Source organism: Drosophila serrata, unplaced genomic scaffold, assembly GCF_035046125.1.
Source record: "Drosophila serrata isolate PLE 108 unplaced genomic scaffold, ASM3504612v1 contig_382, whole genome shotgun sequence".
NCBI lineage: Eukaryota > Metazoa > Arthropoda > Insecta > Diptera > Drosophilidae > Drosophila > Drosophila serrata.
In genome coordinates this window covers 10410890-10432771 of record NW_028257280.1, presented here as the reverse complement: position 1 = coordinate 10432771, position 21882 = coordinate 10410890, and the positions used below count along the sequence as shown (strand labels likewise).

Sequence of the window (21882 nt, the reverse complement as noted above, 5' to 3'; positions counted from 1 at the left end):
CAATTTACCAACTCGAACGCATTGGAGTTGGAAATATTTGCACAGCTTGGCCTCTTGTTTTAGTCCGCGAGAGAATGCTTCTTTATACTTGTATTTGCTCAGTGGCTTTTCTCTATTAGCAACCTGCTGACGGTCATGTCTCAGTGTCTTTTCAAAGCTCAACCATGAAGGCAGCCTTAGATCTCAGCCCCTGGGGATGGATATTCTGCCTTTTTTTGGGCTTTATGTCCTCCTGTCTGGCGGTTCCCATTGTCGGAGGCAGGATCGTGTCAACCGTGGGCAGTACATCTTGAACTAGAAATCTAAAAACACTAACTAAAAATCGAATGGGTTCTATTTTAAAGGTAGCCCGAATAAATATCCGTTCATGGTCTCACTGCAGGACGTGATTAGGGGAAATGGCACGAGAGGATCTTCGTTTCGGCATTTCTGCGGCGGCAGTCTGATCAGCGATCGCTGGATCCTGTCCGCAGCTCACTGTGTCTGGAGAAAGTAAGTCTGGTAAAGCCATGGGAACATTCTAATGTCTGGAAACTATATATGTTTAGGAACATTCACAATATCGCAGCGTTTATTGGCTATGAGAATATCGAAAACATCGACCACCTCGAGCCATATGGTCTGGAAAGCGCCGAGTATATTTACTTCCAACCGTGAGTAATCAAGTCAAGTTTAATACTCCAAAAAAAAAGAGATATTAGGCGATCAATGTCAAATGATGTTTAAGTTTTTTTCAATTTCTTTATTTAATTTTATAATTATGGCTTTCTGCGTAACCTTTTCTCTATAATAAAATTTAATATTCAGGCATAATGGATACCCCGCTTAAATATATCTTTCATTGCAGATCCAACTTTAGGAACGATATAGCTCTGTTGTATATGAAGCGACGCTACTGGAGTTATCTCAGCAGGGAATTGCAATTTGCCCAACTGCCTCCACAGGGAATGCAACCAGATCGGAATGGTATATATCATTACTCAAAACCTAAAAAGATTTAACCATTATTCCCTCTCAGAATCGTGTCGAATTATTGGCTATGGAGCCACCCGGCATGCAGGACCCTCGCAGAAGCAACTTTTTGAGGCGGAAGTTCGGGTGATTGGTAACCAAAAATGCCGGGATATCATAGGACATATATGGGCCCCACGGAACGGAGCGAATACGGTGTGTGCTCTGGGCAACAATCAGGACTCTTGTCAGGGAGATTCAGGGTGAGCTTCCATCGCAAATTAACATGCATTTTAATGAAATATTTTGCTTTACTAGAGGTCCGCTTATCTGTCCATATGGTGGCAGGGACTATATCTACGGCCTTGTGTCCCACGGCCTCACTTGCGGCATCCAGGGCATGCCCAGCATCTATACGGTGACCCGACCCTACTACGATTGGGTACAGCTGCTCATGCAGTCCTAGATCTCTGATGATCACGTATAAATAGTCAAAATTTTTATGCGATATCAAACAGAAAAACAGTTATCAATATATACTTAAATAATGCAGGAATAGCACGGCCTAACAACGAACTTAGAGGCTAGAGTACTGCAGGTTACAATATATCTAGAGTTAACGCTAGACTAACTATAAAACCATTTTCACGACTTGATTATGTTCAGATTTTAGCCTGTGTTTCTCAGTGTCTAATTAACTTACTAATCTTTAAACGTTGTTGAAAGAATGCAATCGTGAGGCTCCTGGAACTACCGATAAATCAAGTCGTGAAAATGGTACTTAACTTAGACGTTCGGGAATATTTTTCCCATCACTTCTTTTCCGCCTCCTCTGCCGGAACAGTGGCCGGGGTGTCCTCCACTTTGTCGGACAGCTTGCCCGTTCCAGTCTCTGGAAGCATGAGAGTCAGCAGGCCAGCTACTAGAACGCAACAGCCGCAGATTGTGGTTGGAATGTACCACCCAAGGGCTCCCAAGATGTCGACCACAAACGGGGCCGAAATGGAGCCCACATGGGCGAAGGTCGAGCAGGTTCCCAGCGCTGAGTTGCGGATCTCGGTGGGGTAGAGCTCTGCCGTGTATAGGGTAACCACCGAATAGGTGGCACTAATGCCAAAGCGTCCCAGCATGGCGAAAGCCACGATCCAGGTGGTGCTGCCGGCAGGAACGGCCAGAACCAGCAGCAGAGACACCCCCGTCCATAGGAACAGGAACATGGTGGTGATACGACGCCCAGTGAAACGGAGCATGATCACCGGCACCAGGTACGAGGGTATGTCCACCAGGCCAGTCCCAATGATGTAGAGGTAACGCGACACCGACATGTTGGCGGCATTCAGAGCTGCACGAAAATAGTATCGGAAGTTGAATAAGTTTTTCAGTTTCTAATAATTAATTAGCAACTCACCCGTCACATAGTAACTCAGGGAGGTTACGCAGAACATGAAGTACGAAGTGAAGATCAGCTTGCGCACACTGGGATTGGCAAACAGCTCGATGATGGACTTCAGAGGACCATTCTTCAGCCTCTCACCCAGCGAGAAACTTCCCTGTGGCTCCATCTGAAGTTGTTAAAATATATTTAATAAGTTCTTAGCCTGGCAACTAAACACAGATGTGCCTGGAACTTTGTACTCACCGACTTCTTATCGGTGACGACGGGAGCGATGGCTGCAGCCGTGGGCTGGACCTGGTAGTGGCTCGGTTGTCTGAAGAGGATCTTGTAAACGCGATCGTACCGCCGGTTCATGATCAGCCAGCGAGGTGATTCATTCATCAGGCTAAAGAAGTTTGATTGGTATTTATTAAGTGGAATCAGTTGGCTTAGAAAATCACCACTTACTAGCAGTTCAATATGAGCAGCAGCGAAGGAATGGTCAAAGCCAATTGCAGATCCCGCCAGGGTTGGATGAAGTAACCTATAATTGCCAGGATGATCATGCCCACGGGATAAGAAGCGGAGAAAGCTATCGACATCCACGAGCGATGCTTCAAGCAAATGTTCTCAACAACTAAATAAATAAAAACCAATTACAAAGTAAAAAACATAATGTATGATATTTATAAGCTTATAGTTGAATTCAGTTCTTAATCTTACTCATGGTAAAAGCTGGATAGAAGAGTCCCGAGGAAGCTGCTCCTAGGAGGAAGCGTCCAGCCAAAAAGAGACTGTACCAGGGGGAAAAGGTGCAAAAGAAACTGCCCACAATGAAGAACAGAGCACCCAGAGTAAAGGATGCTTTACGGCCAAATCTGTAAGGTAAAAAAATCCAAAGTAATTTTTACACTTTTTATTCCCTTTCAAGGATACTATAGTCAGTCAGAAGCTTTAAACTAAGTGAAGGAGTCATTTCCGACCCTATAAATCGATATATATTCTTGATCAGCATCGATAGGCGGATCGATTTAGCTATGTTTGGAAAAAATTTAATTTTTTCAAAATTTTGAAAATTTGATAAGGGGTTACATCATTAAAATTGTCAAAAATTGGCAAAATTAAACATTTTAAACTGAGTATGCATATTTGTTAACCTAACAAAAACTACCATATTCAAGCTTTCCGAATGGAAATTTATGCATTTTTGACTTAGTTATGATAGATTTTCATAGAAAGATTTGGGTTCCAGAAATAAACTTCCTCTCTTGTCAAGGATCATATTCCATCAGTCAACTTACTTGTCCGCCAAAATGCCAAACGTAAAGGAGCCACAGAACTTGCCCAGCGATATGGACACTTGGGCGGAAGTCCGCTGGATGCTCTGCTCGCAGGTTAGATCCCAGTCGGAGACGAAGGTGCTCTCCGGATTGGCGTACTCGTAGCGACCCTTCACCTTGCAGGACACCTCCGCTGGCTGTGCGCTCTCCAAGTGATGGCCGGTATAGTTGAGAGCCGCCTCGTAGGACATCTTGGCCAAATGCTGATAGTCCCAATCCCACACAGTGCATCCACCGGAGTCCAGGCCATGTGCCGCTATCTCCCGCTTCTGGGCCAGCGTCCAGTTGGTGTCCTGCAGATCCGGGATGCCACACCACTGATCATCGGGCAGGTGGCCCAGCAGCGTGTAGGAGGACACATGGAAGCCGTTCAGTATGTTGGGTGTGACGCACAGAAAGAAGATGGCCCTGGGAAAGGGGGGAAATAGTTGTAATAACTTATTAGACAGTTTTAGTTGCTAATTGGGTTTTTGTTTTGTATCTCTCGCATCCGGACAAATTGTTTATAGCACGCAACTCCCAATCGTTCGCACATTGACACCGCTTGGCTAACAGCTTTCTGCCTTTGGGAATGCAAATAATAACACCGATCAAAACATCGGTGTAAAAACAAAACTGCGAAGGTTGTCCAGCGACAGATTCGGTCGGATTATGTACGCAGATCACATAATCACTTAATGTCAGTTAAAGATTCGCAGAGAGCAGCATATTTTTTAAACGTCGCTAATCATTAAACAAATCGGGCAACCGGAACGCAATGCGCAATATTTACATATCCGACTTTTTCACGTGACTCCCCCAACCCCAAACACGTAGAGTTCCGCGAAAAAGTTCGTTGAAATTCAAGTCACTCCCACACACCACACACTATGCTCATAATCGCATTTTTGAGGACTTCCTCCGGGGTGTGAGTCAGTTGAACGACTTCCAGGGCACTTGTCCTCCAATGGGAGATCGATGATAGTCTCTTCAATAGGATCCATTACACGGCCGATCCCGATCCCGATCATGATCTGGGTAATGAAACCGGTACTCGCAATCCCACATCGCCCGATTTCAATTCACAAACGGCTTATCAGCCTCGATTGAGCGTAATGGAAATGTATTGCTGATATGACCAGATTTCCATTCTATATTTAAATCGCGTTTCGAGCATGACCATTGCCCTGTGATCGGAACCCGGCTGGAGGGATGAGTCCCAGCGATCCGTTCCTAAAATTAACACCACCAGGAAGCCCCATGTGCTGTTTAGCCTCGCCTTTATCGGAAGCGGATAAAAAACCTAATTGGTTTTAGCTAAAAAATTGTGTGAATAGTTTGTGGCTTACTAAGTTAGTTCTTTAACAATTCACGAACTCAGTCAAGCGATAAAAGCTAAAACCAATTAAAACTGTTTCAACGCAATCACTAGTGACGCCAGCTCCCCTGACTAATGTCAACAACAATTTGCAAAGACTCAACCTTTAGAGGCCCGTGCAGTGCATTCACTGTGATGTGGGTCAAGTGGAACGTGATTCGAGACGAGCTAAAAAGGTGCTTCCTCCACTTTTCGCTCATTATGGCAGAAATATGATTCCTTCTAGGTGCTCCATAAAATATTTGTTTGCAAACTGAATTAATGTAGATCAGGGACCATTTATTGTACGCAAAACCCATGGCTCTTTCCCAAACGATTTAAATAACTTAATTAGTTAGTTAATAATTTAATTAAAGTTGAAACTAGTTAGCACTTAATGCCTCATTGCCAGGAACTGTTTATTAAATCACAACTACTACTAACTACCTTTACTATTCAACTTCTAATGACCATACTTCTCTCCAATTATCATAACCCTCCCTAATCACAGTTGTCATTTAATTAGATGAAATCAGTTGGGAACTGTAATTACAGACTGTTTTGGATATCAAGGAAAGTAATTGGATTCGGCTAATCATAGAATTTATAAATAATTCTGGATTTTAAGCTCTACTTTGTTTTATTGATAACAAATTTAATAATCAACAAAGCTTAGTAGGTTTTCTAAAGATTAGAAATTAAACCAGATGCTAATAAATAAAATTACAGAGTCCAGGTCATAAATAAAAGCAATTTAAGTTATTAAATATAGAATTTACTTGAAGAAACGTCTATATAACACTATAACACGACTATAACAAGGCTTACTTGGACTTATTAAAAATATACCACTTTTGTTCTTATTAGTTACAATACCAATCCTAAAACACACTTCAAAAGTCCAATAAATAATTAATCATTTTTATATAGATTTTTATAATTCCAACACCTTCCTTATATGTATTTCTTGTACTTGTTCCCAGTACATTCTACTTACCAGACATATGCTCCGCCGCTGCCAACGATATCCAGCTGCTTGGTTAGCAGATCCTTCATGCTGTCCTCGCTGATGAGCTCGCGGCTCTTCTCCGGATTGTCCTTCGACTGGGTCATCTTTTCGAGTGCAATATCACAGCCAAGTATATGCGGATTTCAAAAGCACGCTTCCGATAATGCGATGGCGATGCTGCCGATCTGTATCTGTCGGATTGCAGGCGGATTCGGTTCGATTCTGACACTGAACTTGGATTCCTTTGCCCGCCAATCTATTTTCGTTCTCTGTGCAGCCAAGAGCGTTGTGGTTTTTTGTATTCAAATCGGGCTTAGGCACCTGAAAAATTGTACTTTTGAGACGACGATGAGTGCATTCACTCCGTGTGGAGCACAGATAAGGCACGGCGGCGATATATATGTCGTTGTTCCTCGATTTTATATATATTCACTTTCACTTCGCCCAATGCCGCTGATCGATGCGACAGCAGGTCGGTGTAATATTTTCGACTTTGCTGGGATGTGTTTATCTATCGATGGGTTCTATTCTCCCATTTTAACAATTGTTAATGCAGCACAGCGCAGCACATGGGGAGAGCTATGGCTTGACATACACGACACGTCTCCTATTTTCTTTGGTGAGGAACCAGCCTGTTGTTTTGTTTTCAAGAAAACGAAACGTATCCCTCAAGTCAAAATAAACATGAAAATAAATGAAATATTTTCGGGGCTGTTTGGTGGTTCGCCTCTCCCTCGCTTTTTGCTTCTTATGATTATATTTTTATTTATTTCTATTTTTTGTGTCCGTTGCAACGCGTGTTGCAGTGGCTGCCGGGTGCTATCCGCCGATCTTGCTATCAACTACTTGTCGCTTCGGAAGCGTCTCACAAACTAAGCCCACGGGAGGCCGATCGCGCCGTTTTGTACGCGCTTCCATTGGGAGCGGATGGGGGACCTGGGGGACATGGTCGGAGGGGCGGTACTAACACATCGCACTCGGTCAGTGCCTCAGTCCCAGTGGCAGTGCCGCCGCTATCCGTGATTCACTCTCGGGATCGTATCGGCTCGGCTCTCCTCCCGATCCAAATGTTCGAGCACATTATGTTATGTTGTATTCTTTTTGGATTCGAGTGCAAGCATTAGCAATACAATACAAAAAAATTAAATTCAGTCATAGAGTGTCTGTCTAGAAGAGAGATTCCTATGGCGAATGTCAAACCCGAAAAGTGCGCACTCTACGAATGATCTAGGGGAAAGCACTGATTTTATGAGTATGCTCCACGTAATTGAATCATTTGAAAGCAGAACAATTACGAAATATTTGTGTATTGTTATTGAAGCAGCTGTCGCTGAAATTTTTGAAATTATTGAGAAAAAAATTTAAGTATATTTAATGGGTTCCATTTTATTTTATATAAGCTGATTGGTTTTTCAGCAAATAATTATTATGGGGGTTCACCTAATTTAATATTATTGTTAAATGCGAAAAAAAGCTTCTTAAAAAACGAATTTTGGACAAATTACCTATCAGTCAAAATCCAAGCAGGACTGGTAAACAAAAATTTATTTTTGAAACAAAGAAAGCGCATTCCAAATATTCCATCATTTGTTTTTTTATTAGAACAAAGACTGGAAATACATTTTAAAAAATTAATTCCCTTATTTTCAGGGTACCAAGATTATGACAATTAAGTAAACTTAAAATTAAAATTAAACTTTAATTTAATTAGTCACATATACAAGGGTATATTATTGAAAACGAAACCTTTTCTTCATATTTGATTTATTTCTTATTTTAACTTAATGAATATTTCGTTTAACACCTCACATAGTTTTCTCTTTACAAAACCGTTTAAAGAAATTCAATTAAAATTCCCATATGTGCATATGTCCCCTAGTAAACACCCTACAATTTCTGTATTTATTACAGTAAAGTAACAATATTGCGACCTCCTCACAACGGTCTCCCCTGCTGCTCATTACACATGCGTCAAATAACAAGAAAAATATTTAAATACACTCCCGTTCGAACATATGGTGCAGACCGACCCGCTCTCTACTCAATCCCTTACATTCCATTACACTCACGACTATCCGAAACCCATGATATATTTACATTAACAGGCCGCTTAATTCCGTTGTCTCTGTATTTCATTACGAATCCCCATTTTCCAGTCGCTTTGGTGATATCCGAGAGCCGGTGGGTATTGTTTACAATTTTATTTTCGAGTTGCGCCGTTCGAAATTCCCAAAGAGAGCGTGTTTCTGAATGGGCAACAGTTGTTCCTATATACAATGTTGAAAAACTGCCATCTCATATTGTGATGTTCTCGCCAGCAGCAGCAGCTGATTTGTGAATGAATGAGTGAATCTGGGAATATATATAAATATAGAGTTTACACCATATCTGATCCAACTCGAGCCAAAACTCTGCAGGCGAACGATCGTAATCGAACCAGATATCTACGCATTGACCTTATCGTCTGATTCGATTAGGCTTAACCTCTGTTATCGAGGGTCCTCCACAGGCCTGGCTAAGACCAATTGAACTCAATGATGCTTGATTGATTAATCGACGTAAGCAGTAACCCTGCGGATAAAGATAGATATAGTCTGACCTTGGGCTGAGATTGTTATGAGCTATATTCCGCATATTCCAATTATGGTTTTCTCTGTTACCGCATTCTAATTTGTGATTGTTCACCTCTCTATATGGTATATATATATTCAGTTCCCAGGCTTTACAACCCATCCTGCTCATTCTATTCATCTGTGAAATTCGCACTGTGGCCGTACTAACGGTTTTAGCCACTCGGTTTAAGCCGTAATTAGAGCTCTATGCTCAGTTCGCATGTTGTGATGCACATGGGCGTGACTTCTATTAACAATTCGATTCTGGGTTGGCCCCCTCAAATTATTTTGATTCAATTACAGTCTTTGTTTTGGGATCGCACGTGCAGTATCCAATGGTTCAGTATATAATTCATATAATTAGTTTATTTTCTTATAGTGGAAAGTATTATTTCTGGGCTTGCTAGTTTCCTTTTATGCAGCCGAGCTGGACAACCCAACGAGTGCTAATCTAATAATAAGCACCTCATCTACATAATCACTTACGGGTTCTTTATAATGTGATAAGGCTTTGTCAGAGAATGATATATACTTATATTCATGGCAATTTAAGCATATGTCAAGCCCAATTCAGAAATAGTTGAGAAAAAAGTGCACAGGAAAAAATGTAAACACTGTTTGCTACTAGTATACAAAGGTACTATGTGTCAGAGGTGTACTACATATAATCAACAAAACTAATTGAATTAAAGAATACACATATTTCTAGGTCTTTAATAAATACTTTTTTAAAGTTATGTATTTTTAGATTTCCGTATATTCTTTTCCTGCAAGTTTAAGATTTACCCCACCCGTAATTATCTTTATTATAATGCCACTTAATTTTGCATTCAAAATTCCTCTCGATACCTTACCCCACACAGCAGTGGAGAAACCTCTTAAATAATAATTCAAATTTATAAAGACAGCACAATTTAACTGCTGTCCAGGCGTTGGCGAAACTTAAGTGAATGATTGCCGACGAAACGAGCTGGGAATTGTGCTCGAATTCGTACTAAATTCAAAGAGAACGAAACACTCGACCGAGGGCGAGACTAAGCCACAGACTAAGCCCTAGACTAAGCCGCAGTCTAAGCCCGAAACTAAGCCCGAGACAAGGTCAAGAGGACACTTTAATTTCTAAAGTCGCACAGGTTGTTATCGTTTAGGACAGCCGTTCATAGCCGTAGTTGAGCAGGCTGATGATTCCCACCACAAAGGTGGTGTAGAAGGTGACATTGTAGAGATTGAGCCGGCTTAGCAGTCCCCTGAGGCGACCGGTGCCACTTCCCTCCAGGCGCCCCTTTTTCCCCATGTCGGGCATGTCCTTCCAGCTAACCACCTGGGGCCTTACCACGAATAGAGCATTCACCGCTGCCCGGACGCCACTCTCCACTGCTCCGCCGATGAGACTGCGGTAGGTGGTGCCCACAGAGGAGGAGCTGGACCAGATGATCCGGAACCAAGGCCTCACCTGTGGCTTGTGCAGTGCCACGCTCAGCTCATCGGTGAAGCAACGGCACTCCAGGGGCTGTCGCATCTCCTCTCCAAGCTGAGCGGCCAGATGGTCCAGTACCACACCCATAACGTCATCCTTGTCCTCGGATAAGTGCAGCATGTAGCCATCGATGGTGGACGGACCGCACTCGTGGGCACTGATTAATGGCTGAGAGTTAAGAAAGTTTCCCGAGTAGCCCAGTTCGGTCCAATGGGACTTTTCATATCGCAGCTGGAACTGACTGATTAGGCAATGTTGCCTCTTTCCAGCTTTCGAGGCCACCGGTGGCAGAAATGCATCCGGAATGGGCGGATCGAACTGCAGCTTCTGAACCTTGTTCCAGGGTATGGCTAGGATCACGGCCTGTGCCGTATGCTTAGTGCCATCCGCATCCGTGACCTGTACATAGTTCTTGAAGTGCTCCACTTTCACGGCTCTGGTGTTGAGGGAGATGGCAGTGAATGGGATCTGGTTCAATATGTTCTCAATCAGCTTCTGAGAGGAGACCTCGTAGAAGCTGCTCGGATAGGTGAAGTAGCTAAGGGTGAAAGTAATATTTAATAGCTTTTGAAGGGTGGCTATTTACGCTGTTTTGACTGCCAATCAATCACACCTAACGCTTCACTTTAAATACAAATACAAAACAGACCAGTTAACGTGAGTGATACATAACATATATTTAAACATTCATTACTTTTCTACCCTACTATTCTTAGCTTAAGGAACACGCGCCAGATCTATTAAATCTAGCTATTTGTTGATGAGTAAAAAATCATTGGCTCAATCACAGACTCATCTAAAGACAGTTTGTTTTTAACCCGAAATAGATTTTTTAGGCATGAGCACCAAATCGGAAAATAACACCCTTTATAAAGTTAATTACTAAATTATTAAAAACACGTGACAGAGTTGGAGTGAAAGGGGGTTCAAGGCCATAGTCTTATGACACAAAAAAATGTGAATAAAACAAGCAAATATTAAAAAATATTAATAATTCATCATGCAACCCAAATATCAAACTGGCAACATCTCAATTTGGTTAATTAATGGTAATTTTAAGCAAGAATTTTAATCAAAAAAGCCTATTGATTACACAAAAAATACATCAGAATAATATAATTATATTTGCATAGCACTATAAAAATCATATATTCGGTAATGTATTACCCTAAGAATTTAAATAATACTACTTAAATGATGTACATAATATAAATATAATATGAAAAGAAGATTTTAATAAATCAACAAAATATTGAGTTCCATATCACATCGAAAATATCGTACATTGTGATATTTTTTTTTTTTAGTATTTTTATACCCTTGCAGGGTATCATAATTTTAATCAAAAGGTTGATAAGTAGAGAAGAAGTCATTTCCGACCCTATAAATCATATATATTCTTTATAAGCATCGATAGGAAAATCGATCTAGCCATGTCCGGTCAAAATTTCTATTTCTCAAAAATTTTCACATTTTCAAAAATTGGAAAAATTTGAAAAAATTTTATTTTTTAAAATGTTAAATTGAGTATGCTGAGTTATTAAGCTAGCAAAAAATAACACAGGAATGATCTCTGAATTAAAATTAATGTATTTTTTGATAAGTTATGAAATTTTTAAAATTTGATTTGTTGAATAAATTGTTATATTAAAATATCAACAAATTTTGATTCAAAGAATGCAAATATTTTAAGCTTAGTTATGAGCGATTTCCGAAACGATCCTATAATTTAATTGTAAACTGCAGGGGTATTTCAACTTTGTTCTTTCGAAGTTAGTTTGCTTTCTTGTTGATATATGAATATCAATTTAATATTAATATATCTATATTTTTAGCTTTCCCTAATCTTATGAAAGATTAAATATTAATTACTAATCCTTACAAATCAATCATCATCCTGAGACCGCCGCAGGAGCTGCACACGGACATGAACACATCGTAGAGCACTTCGTTGGCTGGAACGCCACAGACCACTTCCACCAGGTTGAACATAAAGTTCCTCGACTTGCTAAAGAACAAATGCTGGCAGATATGCTGCTCCATATTCGAGACCCGTTCACGAAGGCTAATTAATTGTAATTAAATTATTAAAATAAAATTAAAAGGAATACTATTCGCAACCCACTTGAAGTTCTTCGAGCGAAACTTATTCATCCGCAGCTCCAACATATTGATGTATCGCTCCAGCTCGAAATTGGCCGGCAGAGCGGTTACTCCTTGATCCAAGTCCCAGCACCTGCTGAGCCCTTCGTTGTCACTACTCCGCCGTCTCGGTGTCATCTCCACGCTGGCCAGAATGGAGACCATGTCGAACTGCTCCCTGTCCAAGAATCTGATGCCATTCTCACCCAGCTGGCCGCCCAGCACGTCACTCGCCTCGATGATCCTCAGCTTCAGGGAGCTCTCCTTGGTGAGGATCTTCAGGGCGGAGGCCAGTCCCGAGAGACCTGCTCCCACAATGAGTACGTCTAGTTCCGGGGACTGTGTGCCAAAGGGCAATGCCATTTAGTCCTGGAATCAACAGCGTAGAGCAGCTGATACACGGATATATTTGGCATTTTATTTGTCGAAAGAAAAATGTGAAAAGTTTTGCAAAGATGGTTTGACATGCTCGCAATGTCTTACCGATTTTGAGTAGCTTGAAAATAAAAGCTAGGTATACTTTTAGGCCGTCAAGATGTAGGGAAAATTGAATCAGGGTACGGCTTTAGCCTAATTATAGTGCAAATAGATATGAAAACATTAAACTGGGGCATATATCAATCAAGATAAGATCTAAATAAAACAAACTTTATAGCACAGATAATATACAAATGGGTGTGATTGGAAAGGTAGTAATAATTCCTTTTGTTATTAAAATATACATTTTTTATGCTAAAGATAGAGACACAAAGTTTAATAAACAACAATTCTAATTTAATGTAGCAATTCTAAAAAATACGTCTTAATGTTAAAATATGAACTTTTTGTTTCATTAATTGTGTTCATATTTATATTTATATATTTTTGCAGTATGTTATTTTCAGAAGCTTAAAACAATGTGAAGTCATTTACGACCCTATAAATCATATATATTCTTGATCAGCATCGATTGGAGAATCGATCTAGATATGTCCGGACAAAATTTATTTTTTTCAAAATTTTGAAAATTTTATAAGGGGTTACATCATTAAAATTGTCAAAAATAGTCAAAAATTTTACTTTTCTAAAATTCTAAATTGAGTATGCAGATTTATTACCCTAATAAAAACTAACATAGGAAAGCTTTCCGAATTAAAATTTATTCATTTTTGACTTAGTTATGAACGATTTTTATTTCCATTTTCCTGATTTAATTTCTGAATGCAAGGGTATTCAAATTCAGCATTCCGAAGTTCGAGTTCTTTCTCGTTTCCTATTATTTTCACAATTTAAAACCAACTTATAATCGTATTTTCTCGGTGACGTATTCTGCGGTTTCCAATTCCAACTCCAGATGTCCGAGACTTACCTTGAGTTCGCTGAACTCTCCTCACTCACTCGGCTATATCAAGTCATTCCGAGTTTTATTCAATATATACTCCGATTTACTTGGCCCCAGACAAGTCTGTTGCCATATGCTTTCTGGGTTATCAATGCCATTGCTTTGACAGTGAACTGCTATCAGTTTTATCTACGACATATAGTAATTATAAATTGTACACAAAATGGAAACATATGGCAGGCAGACCGCTTTTCGCTTGGAGCAAGTGCAGTCAGAGCTTGCACTCAATGAGATGGGACCGCTTTCTTATCAGTCGCGACCGTTTAGACCTAATTTTTTTATTTAATGAGCGAAATATTATCGCCTCGGAGTATGCCAGTGTGAGAGACGCCTCAATAAACAAAGTGGTCGTAAAGTTCGTTGAATCGCAACTGCACCCACGGACCGGGGAACAAGTCACAATTACTTGTCTTTTATTAAAATGCTTGTAAAGGTAAACAAATAGAGGGAATGGAATGAATTGTATATACCCCTCGGGGAAGAGTAGATGCGCAGTATGCTTAAATTCGTTGACATCGTCTATGGCGCAAGCCAATTGAGGCCGTCTGCCTCGATTGCAGCAAGTTGCTGTGGGTCTTCAATTAGCTCGACTTGGCGTCGAGCATCCCCCTCAGCTCCTGGGTGGCCACCTCTCCCTCCTCGGCGGTTTCCTCCGACGCCTGCTTCTTGCCGAAGTTCTCCCCATCCTCGATGGTCTCGGGCATGGGCTTGTTCAGGGTCTCCGGCAGCAGCAGGGACATCAGTCCGGCGGTGAGAGACAGAGCACCGCAGATGATCAGAGGAAGAGGGCGCCAAATCTCGCCCAGAAGCTTCAGGTAGGGCGCCAGTATGCCTCCCACTCGGGCCACCATGGAGGAGGCGCCCAGACCCACGTTTCGCACCACAGTCGGGAACTGTTCCGCCGAGAAGATGTATATGGTTCCGTAGGAGGAGGTGATGGCCAACTTGCCTATCATGGCGCAGGCAATGATCAGCCAGTTCATATCACTGGGCACAAAGATGGTGGCCAGCAGGCTGACACCGGCTATCATCATGGTGCCGCACAAGATGGAGCGGCGACCCCAGCGATTGAGGGTGAAGAGGAGCAGCACATAGCCGGGAATTTCCACTGCACCGGAGATCATGAAGTTAATCAGTTGGTTTCCACCCAAATTATTGGTGTTCCACGACAGGCCATAGTAAACTCCACTATTTACAAACCAATCGAAGAAGATCAGCAGGGTCTTACGGCGTAGATTCGGGTACCGGAGGAGATCAAAAACGGTTGCCGCCGGCTGGGAGGCAGTTAGCTCGTCCTGCTTCTTCTTCTCCGCCACCTCGTCCACCAGCTGCTCATAGATCTCGCTGGGTATCTCGACCCTGTTCTCCTTGGCTGCCTTTTTGATGATCACGAATGCCTCATCCTTGCGACCCTTCAATAGCAACCAGCGGGCAGATTCCGGAATGATCCAGTAGTAGCAAATGAAGAGGAGTCCCGGCAGCGTTAGAGCAATCTGCAGCCAGCGCCAGTCATGGATGAAGTAGGCAAAACCAGCAGTCAGCATGAAGCCCACGGAGAAGAACATTTGCATGGCCACGCCGGCAAAGAGGCGGTACGAGGAGCCCACCATTTCCAGGGCTATCACGTAGGCCACCAGGAAGACACCCGAGGTGGTGGCGCCCACAATCATCCGGGATATGGTGTAGCTGAAGTACTCCGGAGATACGGCAGCCAGAACGCCAAAAATAAGCTGAATCACCAGCGAGGCAAAGAAGGTGGGCTTTCGTCCCAGCTTATCGGACATCTGGCCAAAGATAAAGCTCCCCAGGAGCACCCCCAGCATGAAGAGGGAGTCACTGGTGGCGCTTAACAGGCTCCGGTTGCACACCATATCCCATTCGGTGACCGCACTGTTGAGGTACTTGCTCTGATCGTAGATGTAGCGGGAACAGGCCGTGGTCCGGTTGCTGCTCCGGGGAATGCTGCCATTTAGAAACTCCTCGGAGTACTCCACATCGTAGTAGGAGCAGGAATCACCCTGCGGATACGAGAGATTCCACAGGTGAGGCGCCAGCTCATACCGACTTTCATCATTCTCGAAGGGCAAGGCACAGCGGAAGTCAGGCTTTGCCAGCAGGAACACCCCAGCCAGCTTGTGGAAGGCGCAGACAATGGCCGGCAGACAAAGAAGGTAATAGATTCGCTTCTGGTAGCGACCAAACTCCCCCAGGTGGGTGATGACGTCGTCGTAGCCCATTTTCGAGTCTAGGCCACGTTAAGCAGGTGTCACACTGATTTAAGGTACCGTCGAGTGTCGTACGATAACTGGCGAGCGGTTCAATGGTCGCAGCTGGTAGCTCTCCGTAGCGACACCGTGACGTATGCGCAATTTGTTAGCGAGGCGCGTGGCGTTGCGTATACGCCCGGTGCATCCAGTGCAACGTAACCCGTTTGATTGTGCAACGATCTGGTTGGAATTTAAGCCAGGGTTTTCTTTTAAGCTGCTGCAGCCTCCAGTGTGAGTAGGTGGCCCACTGATCTGCGTATCGGTCCCGAAGTGGTGGCGAAGTGCGCGATCAACCGCTCGCCAGCTGCGTCAGTCTCAGACTAAACGCAAAGAGCGCTTCAGGGTTCTGAAGAACCCAAAACGCTCCACGAGCAGCGCGGTGCGTGCGCGTATCTGTATCAGTGCGAGCGTTCTAATCGTTTTTGGCAAGTGTGTGTGTGTGAGCGTTCCACCCTGTGACCAATCTATTGATCACCCAACATTAAAGCAGAGTTTTCATGGAAAACAGGGTTGGAAAAGGAGGCAGCAATGCAGCAGCTGCCTTACTTATTTGGGCATTGCACAAACCCGAGTAATTAACTGCAATAGGAGTAGCTCCTTGGCAGAGAAAGAGTCCAACGAAAGTGGCCTGATTTCAAATGCCAAACCAACTGATGATGGCCAAGCATAAATTCCATTCTTTTGCAGAAGATCATACACCTGAGGGCAATAAGCTGCTGTCTTAATTTTATAATTAGTTCGGAACTGATACTTAATCTTAAAAAGAAGAAAAGGTAACACTTAATAAATATACATTTGAAAAATTAAATCAACATTTTAAAATATTTTAAAACACCTTTTTATTAAATTAATTATCTAACCTGTTTTTCCAAATGTAAGTTGATTTAATGCATTAATTTATCAAATATTTCTTTTAAATACTTTGTCAAATAAAAACGGAATGAATACATATTATTTTGACCTCAGCTGTGCCTGCTTATATATGCTCCCCGTATATGTATGTATATGGGGGGACCTTGTACATCTATTCGGCGGACGCTCTCCTAAACGCTGCTCTTCTAATCAGTTCTGGCCGCTCTTCGACTGAGCTCTCTTCTTCGGCTGTTATCTCGAAAACATTTACAAGCTTGTTCAAATTCGAAATGGAATATTAAGAGGCTGGGCAGAGTGCAAGTGCACTCTGAATTAGTGCACCATAAATAGACGACGACGACCCACTTTAAGATCAAGTGCAAATTGCTTCTCCGAGGGCTGTGGGTTATGCAAATCCCAAGACTCGGAGCGAGGCCATATTTCGTGAGAACTAATTATTTTATTTTTTTGGCAGTGTAGCCAAATGTTGCTTGCTTAGCTAAACACAAAGTAATCTCGTGATTCGGAAGTCTGTGCGGGTCCAATTCTCAAATGGTAGTCTCGTGTTTGGCGACTGATAAGAGCCTGTTACGAAAATAAAAACAACGGAAATACATTTCAAATTCCCCGGACAGGTCAAGTATTCAATCACATTATGTCCGGGTTTATGTGGAACATTATTAGGTTTCTTCTCTGGAAAATACTAGATTTTATTTAAAAATTGGTTCTTGGAATACATGCAAATAAATGTTATTGGTTAACTAGAATTAAATAGATAGGAATAAATTATGCAGCGGCACAACTGAGTCGAGGGATTCGTGGCATATCATCCACATTTTCCATAGGATTTCCCAGGGAAAGTCACCCCTTATTTTTTGAAACCCTTCTTTCTTTCTCTCTCTACGTGGCCTGCCGCTGCTCCCTGGCTAAATGCTAAACATGATCTATTCGGTGCTACCTATTCTTTTAGGTTTTTTGTGTTGTCTTCTCTTTTTTTTTCTTTTTTTGGTTACGTGAGATTTCAGAAATGATATAATACTTGGTCTATCTTTTATGGTAAATGCCCAGCCTTTGGCCTGGCCGAATTCTAGATGCCCTGTGTGCCCTCGTCTGGCGCTAATTTCGCTGGAAAAGTTCAAGCGGGTTCATTCCTTGAGATTTCCTAGAACTTTTGGCCATTGGAAGTGTGTCCATTGCTGTCGGCTCCCTTAAGTGGCTGCGCCTCCGGCGTCTGGCGCAGCTCTTGACCCGTCTCCAGGTAGACATCACCCTTGGTCTTCTTTCCAAAACGCTCTCCATCCGCTATGGTCTCCAGCATGGGCTTGTTGTGCGTCTCGGGCAGCAGGAGCGAGAGCAGACCCGCTGCCAGGGATAGGGCTCCACAGATGAGCAGCGGGAGTGGCAGCCAAATGGTGGCCAGGTAGTTGAGGAACGGCGCCATCATCCCACTGATACGGGCCACCATCGAGGCAGCGCCCAGGGCAACATTCCGCACCACCGTGGGGAACTGCTCGGCGGAGAAGATGTATACGGTTCCATACGAGGCTGTAATGGCCAGCTTGCCCAGCATGGCGCAGGCCACCACGAGGGTGTGCATCTGCGTCGGAATGATCACGGTGGCCAGCAAACTGAGTCCGGCGACCACCAGGCAGCCGCAGAGGATCGATCGCCTGCCCCAACGGTTCAAGGTCAGGAGGAGGAATATGTAGGCCGGTATCTCCACAGCGCCCGAGATCACGAAATTGAGCAGCAGATTGCCACCAAGATTGTTGGTGTTCCAGGAGAGGCCATAGTAGACGCCACTGGTCACCAGCCAGTCCAGAAAGATAAGCAGCGTCTTCTTCCGGAGATTCGGGTAGCAGAAGAGATCCCAAACGGATGGCGGTGGTCCCTCATCCCTCTGCTCCTGCTCCTGACCCTCCAGCTTCTGCTTGGCCTTATCCTCGGCCGTTTCACCCTCGTCCAGGAGCTCGCTCAGGACCTCGCTAGAGATTTGCACCTTGTTGAAGCGCGCCGCCCTCTGCATATTGGCAATGGCGCAGTCCTTCCGTCCCTTCGAGAGCAACCAGCGGCCAGATTCCGGAATGATCCAGTAGTAGCACAAGAAGATGAGTCCCGGCAGCGTTAGAGCAATCTGCAGCCAGCGCCAGTCATGGACAAAGTAGGCAAAGGCCGCCGTCAGCATGAAGCCCACGGAGAAGAACATCATGACGAAAATTCCAGCGTAGAGGCGCTTGGCTGGGCCCACCATTTCCAAGGCGATGACGTAGGCAACCAGGAAGACGCCCGACGTGGTGGCGCCGACCATAACACGGGCCAGCGTGTAGGTGAAGTACTCAGGCGCCACCCCGGCCAGGACGCCGAACAGGACCTGGATGACCAGCGAGGCGAAGAGGATAGGCTTGCGGCCATACTTGTCGCTCAGCTGGCCAAACACTATGCTACCCAGGAGCACGCCCAGCATGAAGAGCGAGTCGCTGGTGGCGGCCATAAAGCCCCTCCCGCACACTAGGTTCCACTCGGTGACGGCACTATTTAGGTACGTACTCTGGTCGTATACGTAATGCGAGCAATCTTTGGTCCTGTTGCTGCTCCGGGGAATGCTGCCATTGAGGTATTCCGCCGAGTAGTCCACGTCATAGTAGGAGCAGGTTTCCCCCTGGGGATACGAGAGGTTCCACAGGTGGGGCGGCAATTCGTACCCACTGCCCTCCTTCTCGAAGGGCAGAACGCAGCGGAAGTCGGGCTTGGCCAGCAGGAACACTCCGGCCAGCTTGTGAAAGGCCACCGGTATGGAGGTCAGACAGATGAGGAAGTAGATGATCTTCTGGTAGCGCCCGAAGTCGCCCAGCTTGATGATGGCCTCGTCGTAGCCCATTTCGTTGGGATTTTGTGTACGAAACTCGTGAGACTTGCCGCGCGGCGAACAGCTGGTGACCGCTTTCTTTGAGTTGCGCGGAGACAGTGAATCACTAAATCGGAAACGCTACGCTTTTTGGCACTATCTCGTGATGTCTGCGCACTCAGTTCGTCAGAGCCCAAGTTCCTCCGTTGCCCACAAGCTCCTCCGTTGACGTGTACTTTGCTCCCGAGCCGAAGCGAGAGAAGAACGAGAGAGAGAGAGAGAGAGCGTGGCCTCTCTAATTCTCTTTCACAGCAATTATCGGCCAACACGTGTTGCCAAAAAAACTGGCCAAAGTGGAAGAGGGAAGCGGAACCACTAAGGCAAACGGGGAACTGGATAACACACTGTGGACACTCTAATAACTCAAGACCCCGGGGACGATGCGTCACCTAGAACCGGCGAAACCGAACTGAGACCAACTGAAAACCGCCAACATCGAGTGGGAATGCAGTGACTGAGGCAGACAGGGCCGCTGCCGGCTGTATACCCGACCCGCTCATATACTCGGAATATGTTTATGTTGGCAAAAAGAACCGGCAACAACCACAGCTATAGCCACAGCGGCACTGGCACTTCTCCGACCGATACCAACAACAAACAAATGCCGGCTGCATGCGCACTCTCAGTGGAGCAAGGTACTCTCTAACGCTCTCGCGCCCTCTCTGGCGCTCCCTCCAGTACCGACCGGCACACACACTCTCCCTCGGATTAAGTGAACAAGACAAAGCCACCCTTAGCCCAAGTTGGTAGCAAATTACAGCGATCCCTGGTGCATTACAAAATGCTACCAATCTGTGTATGCACAGCCGGCGCAAGGGAGTCAGGTAAATGGAAATTCGAACGCTTCTTTGTTTGGACTTTCGTCAATCAGGCGATCGATCACCCGAAGATCTTTCTGTTCTCTTCTCTCCTTCTCGGCTTCCAATTGAGCCGCTCCAGCGTCGGGCAATTAAGCGAATCGTTAAAAGAGTAGTAATGAAAGAAGAGGCCAAGAGCCTCGACTGGCAGATACCCATTGGATGTTTTAGAATCTAGAATCTAGATTGTTCTATTGAATATATTGCATACCATAAAACGTAATCTGTACTGAACTTACTAGCTTTAAATTTGGTTAAAGCTTGATATCTAACTAATTAAAGATGAGTCTGTCTTAATGGTTCAGCTCGCTTTTTGACCAGGCTTACTATAGGAGCACTTATGGCCATGCCTATCTTTTATTCTGTATTTAGACAAACATTATTAAATAACAAAAAGATTTTTTAATGTTATTCGTTGTTATATACTTATATTTCCTTAAAGACAACATGCCCTGGTTTGTGGAACAAGTACCGGGTATCAGAACTCTCTCAATTGGGGCTCAATTGGTAAGCGTGAAGCAGTCCCATTACGGGGAACTCAAATCAAAGGCGGAAAATCGTACGATATATTGAAACCATGTCATCATCAAGTTCTTCTTTCGCCTGCATTATTTATCAGAATCTTTCGACAGCGAAAATATTCTACGCCTTCTATTTTTATTACTTTAAGTAATATTTAGAAGGCCAAACTTATCAGTGAGTTTATTGATTTAAAAGTTAAGCTATAGAGCGATCACATCGTAGAGGAACTGAGTAAAAAGGGTTTACTGTCGGATCATTATCGATATATGTAAACACTAGAATAAAATAAAATTAATATTTCAATAATAATTTCAATCAGTGAGCAAATGTTATTAAAACTGAAAAACTTGACGTTTCATAATTTTTGAATTTAAATTTGAACTGTTACATGCGCCTAACAGACACATTGCTCGCTGTTAATTATTAACAGTTGCCATACCAACTCATCAGGTTAGCAACGGAGAAAGCTGGCAACCTCGTGAACAGTATATATTATATACTGAATATACTAAAAGTGTATATCCAAATTCCTACTATTTTGATTCACGTCACCGTACTCGCTCTCGCTCTCTCTCAATAACTCACCCGCTCTCTCACTCTCTCTATCTTAACATTTCGTATCTATCGCAATTTATATGGTATTTCACGAGAATGAACTGGTTTTTTTGGTTGGTTCAAGAAGTATTTTCTATCGATTGTTGTGCGGTCACACTGCTCAGCTGTTGCGCGCCATTTCGTAAACAAAGTCGGAACTCTGCGGTCGTCGTCGAAAGATCCTCGCCTAAAATCGAAATTGAGAAAACACAATACACTTTTTGATTACCGTCAAGTTAACAACAATTTCGGGAGCGTCGCG

The 21882-nt window shown here is 43.6% G+C and overlaps 5 protein-coding genes and 1 long non-coding RNA gene across 7 annotated transcripts; 2 read left to right on the top strand and 4 right to left on the bottom strand.

Annotated features, from left to right (window-relative positions):
* Positions 1-126: 126 nt before the first annotated feature.
* LOC110176421 (elastase-1) lies at positions 127-1863 on the top strand. Of its 2 annotated transcripts, XM_086840173.1 has the most exons (6): positions 144-282; positions 345-492; positions 549-653; positions 848-966; positions 1019-1214; positions 1270-1863. In XM_086840173.1, the coding sequence occupies exons 1-6, from the start codon at positions 165-167 to the stop codon at positions 1415-1417; spliced, it is 834 nt and encodes a 277-aa protein (XP_086696299.1). In that variant the 5' UTR covers positions 144-164; the 3' UTR covers positions 1418-1863. The 2 variants fall into 2 exon arrangements, with proteins under 2 accessions (XP_086696298.1, XP_086696299.1); XM_086840172.1 differs by lacking the exon at positions 1270-1863 and having other exon boundaries at positions 127-275; positions 848-1055.
* On the bottom strand, positions 1449-6992 carry LOC110176420 (organic cation transporter protein). Its single transcript, XM_020942763.2, has 7 exons — positions 6000-6992; positions 3628-4074; positions 3050-3204; positions 2795-2963; positions 2591-2732; positions 2360-2513; positions 1449-2293 (listed from the first exon to the last, which is right to left on the bottom strand). The coding sequence occupies exons 1-7, from the start codon at positions 6113-6115 to the stop codon at positions 1764-1766; spliced, it is 1713 nt and encodes a 570-aa protein (XP_020798422.1). The 5' UTR covers positions 6116-6992; the 3' UTR covers positions 1449-1763.
* Positions 6993-9622: 2630 nt separating this feature from the next.
* On the bottom strand, positions 9623-13834 carry shps (putative monoamine oxidase sheepish). The gene is made up of 3 exons (XM_020942798.2): positions 12226-13834; positions 11983-12165; positions 9623-10638 (listed from the first exon to the last, which is right to left on the bottom strand). The coding sequence occupies exons 1-3, from the start codon at positions 12603-12605 to the stop codon at positions 9768-9770; spliced, it is 1434 nt and encodes a 477-aa protein (XP_020798457.2). The 5' UTR covers positions 12606-13834; the 3' UTR covers positions 9623-9767.
* Positions 11681-12220, top strand: LOC147642630 (uncharacterized). The gene is made up of 2 exons (XR_015273299.1): positions 11681-11872; positions 11936-12220. It is a non-coding gene; the product is annotated as an uncharacterized LOC147642630 (long non-coding RNA).
* Positions 13835-13974: 140 nt separating the features above from the next.
* On the bottom strand, positions 13975-17870 carry Orct (Organic cation transporter). The gene has a single exon (XM_020942770.2). It carries the CDS (start codon positions 15858-15860, stop codon positions 14205-14207), a length of 1656 nt encoding a protein of 551 aa, XP_020798429.2. The 5' UTR covers positions 15861-17870; the 3' UTR covers positions 13975-14204.
* Positions 17428-21814, bottom strand: Orct2 (Organic cation transporter 2). Its single transcript, XM_020942767.2, has one exon. It carries the CDS (start codon positions 19618-19620, stop codon positions 17905-17907), a length of 1716 nt encoding a protein of 571 aa, XP_020798426.2. The 5' UTR covers positions 19621-21814; the 3' UTR covers positions 17428-17904.
* Positions 21815-21882: the final 68 nt, after the last annotated feature.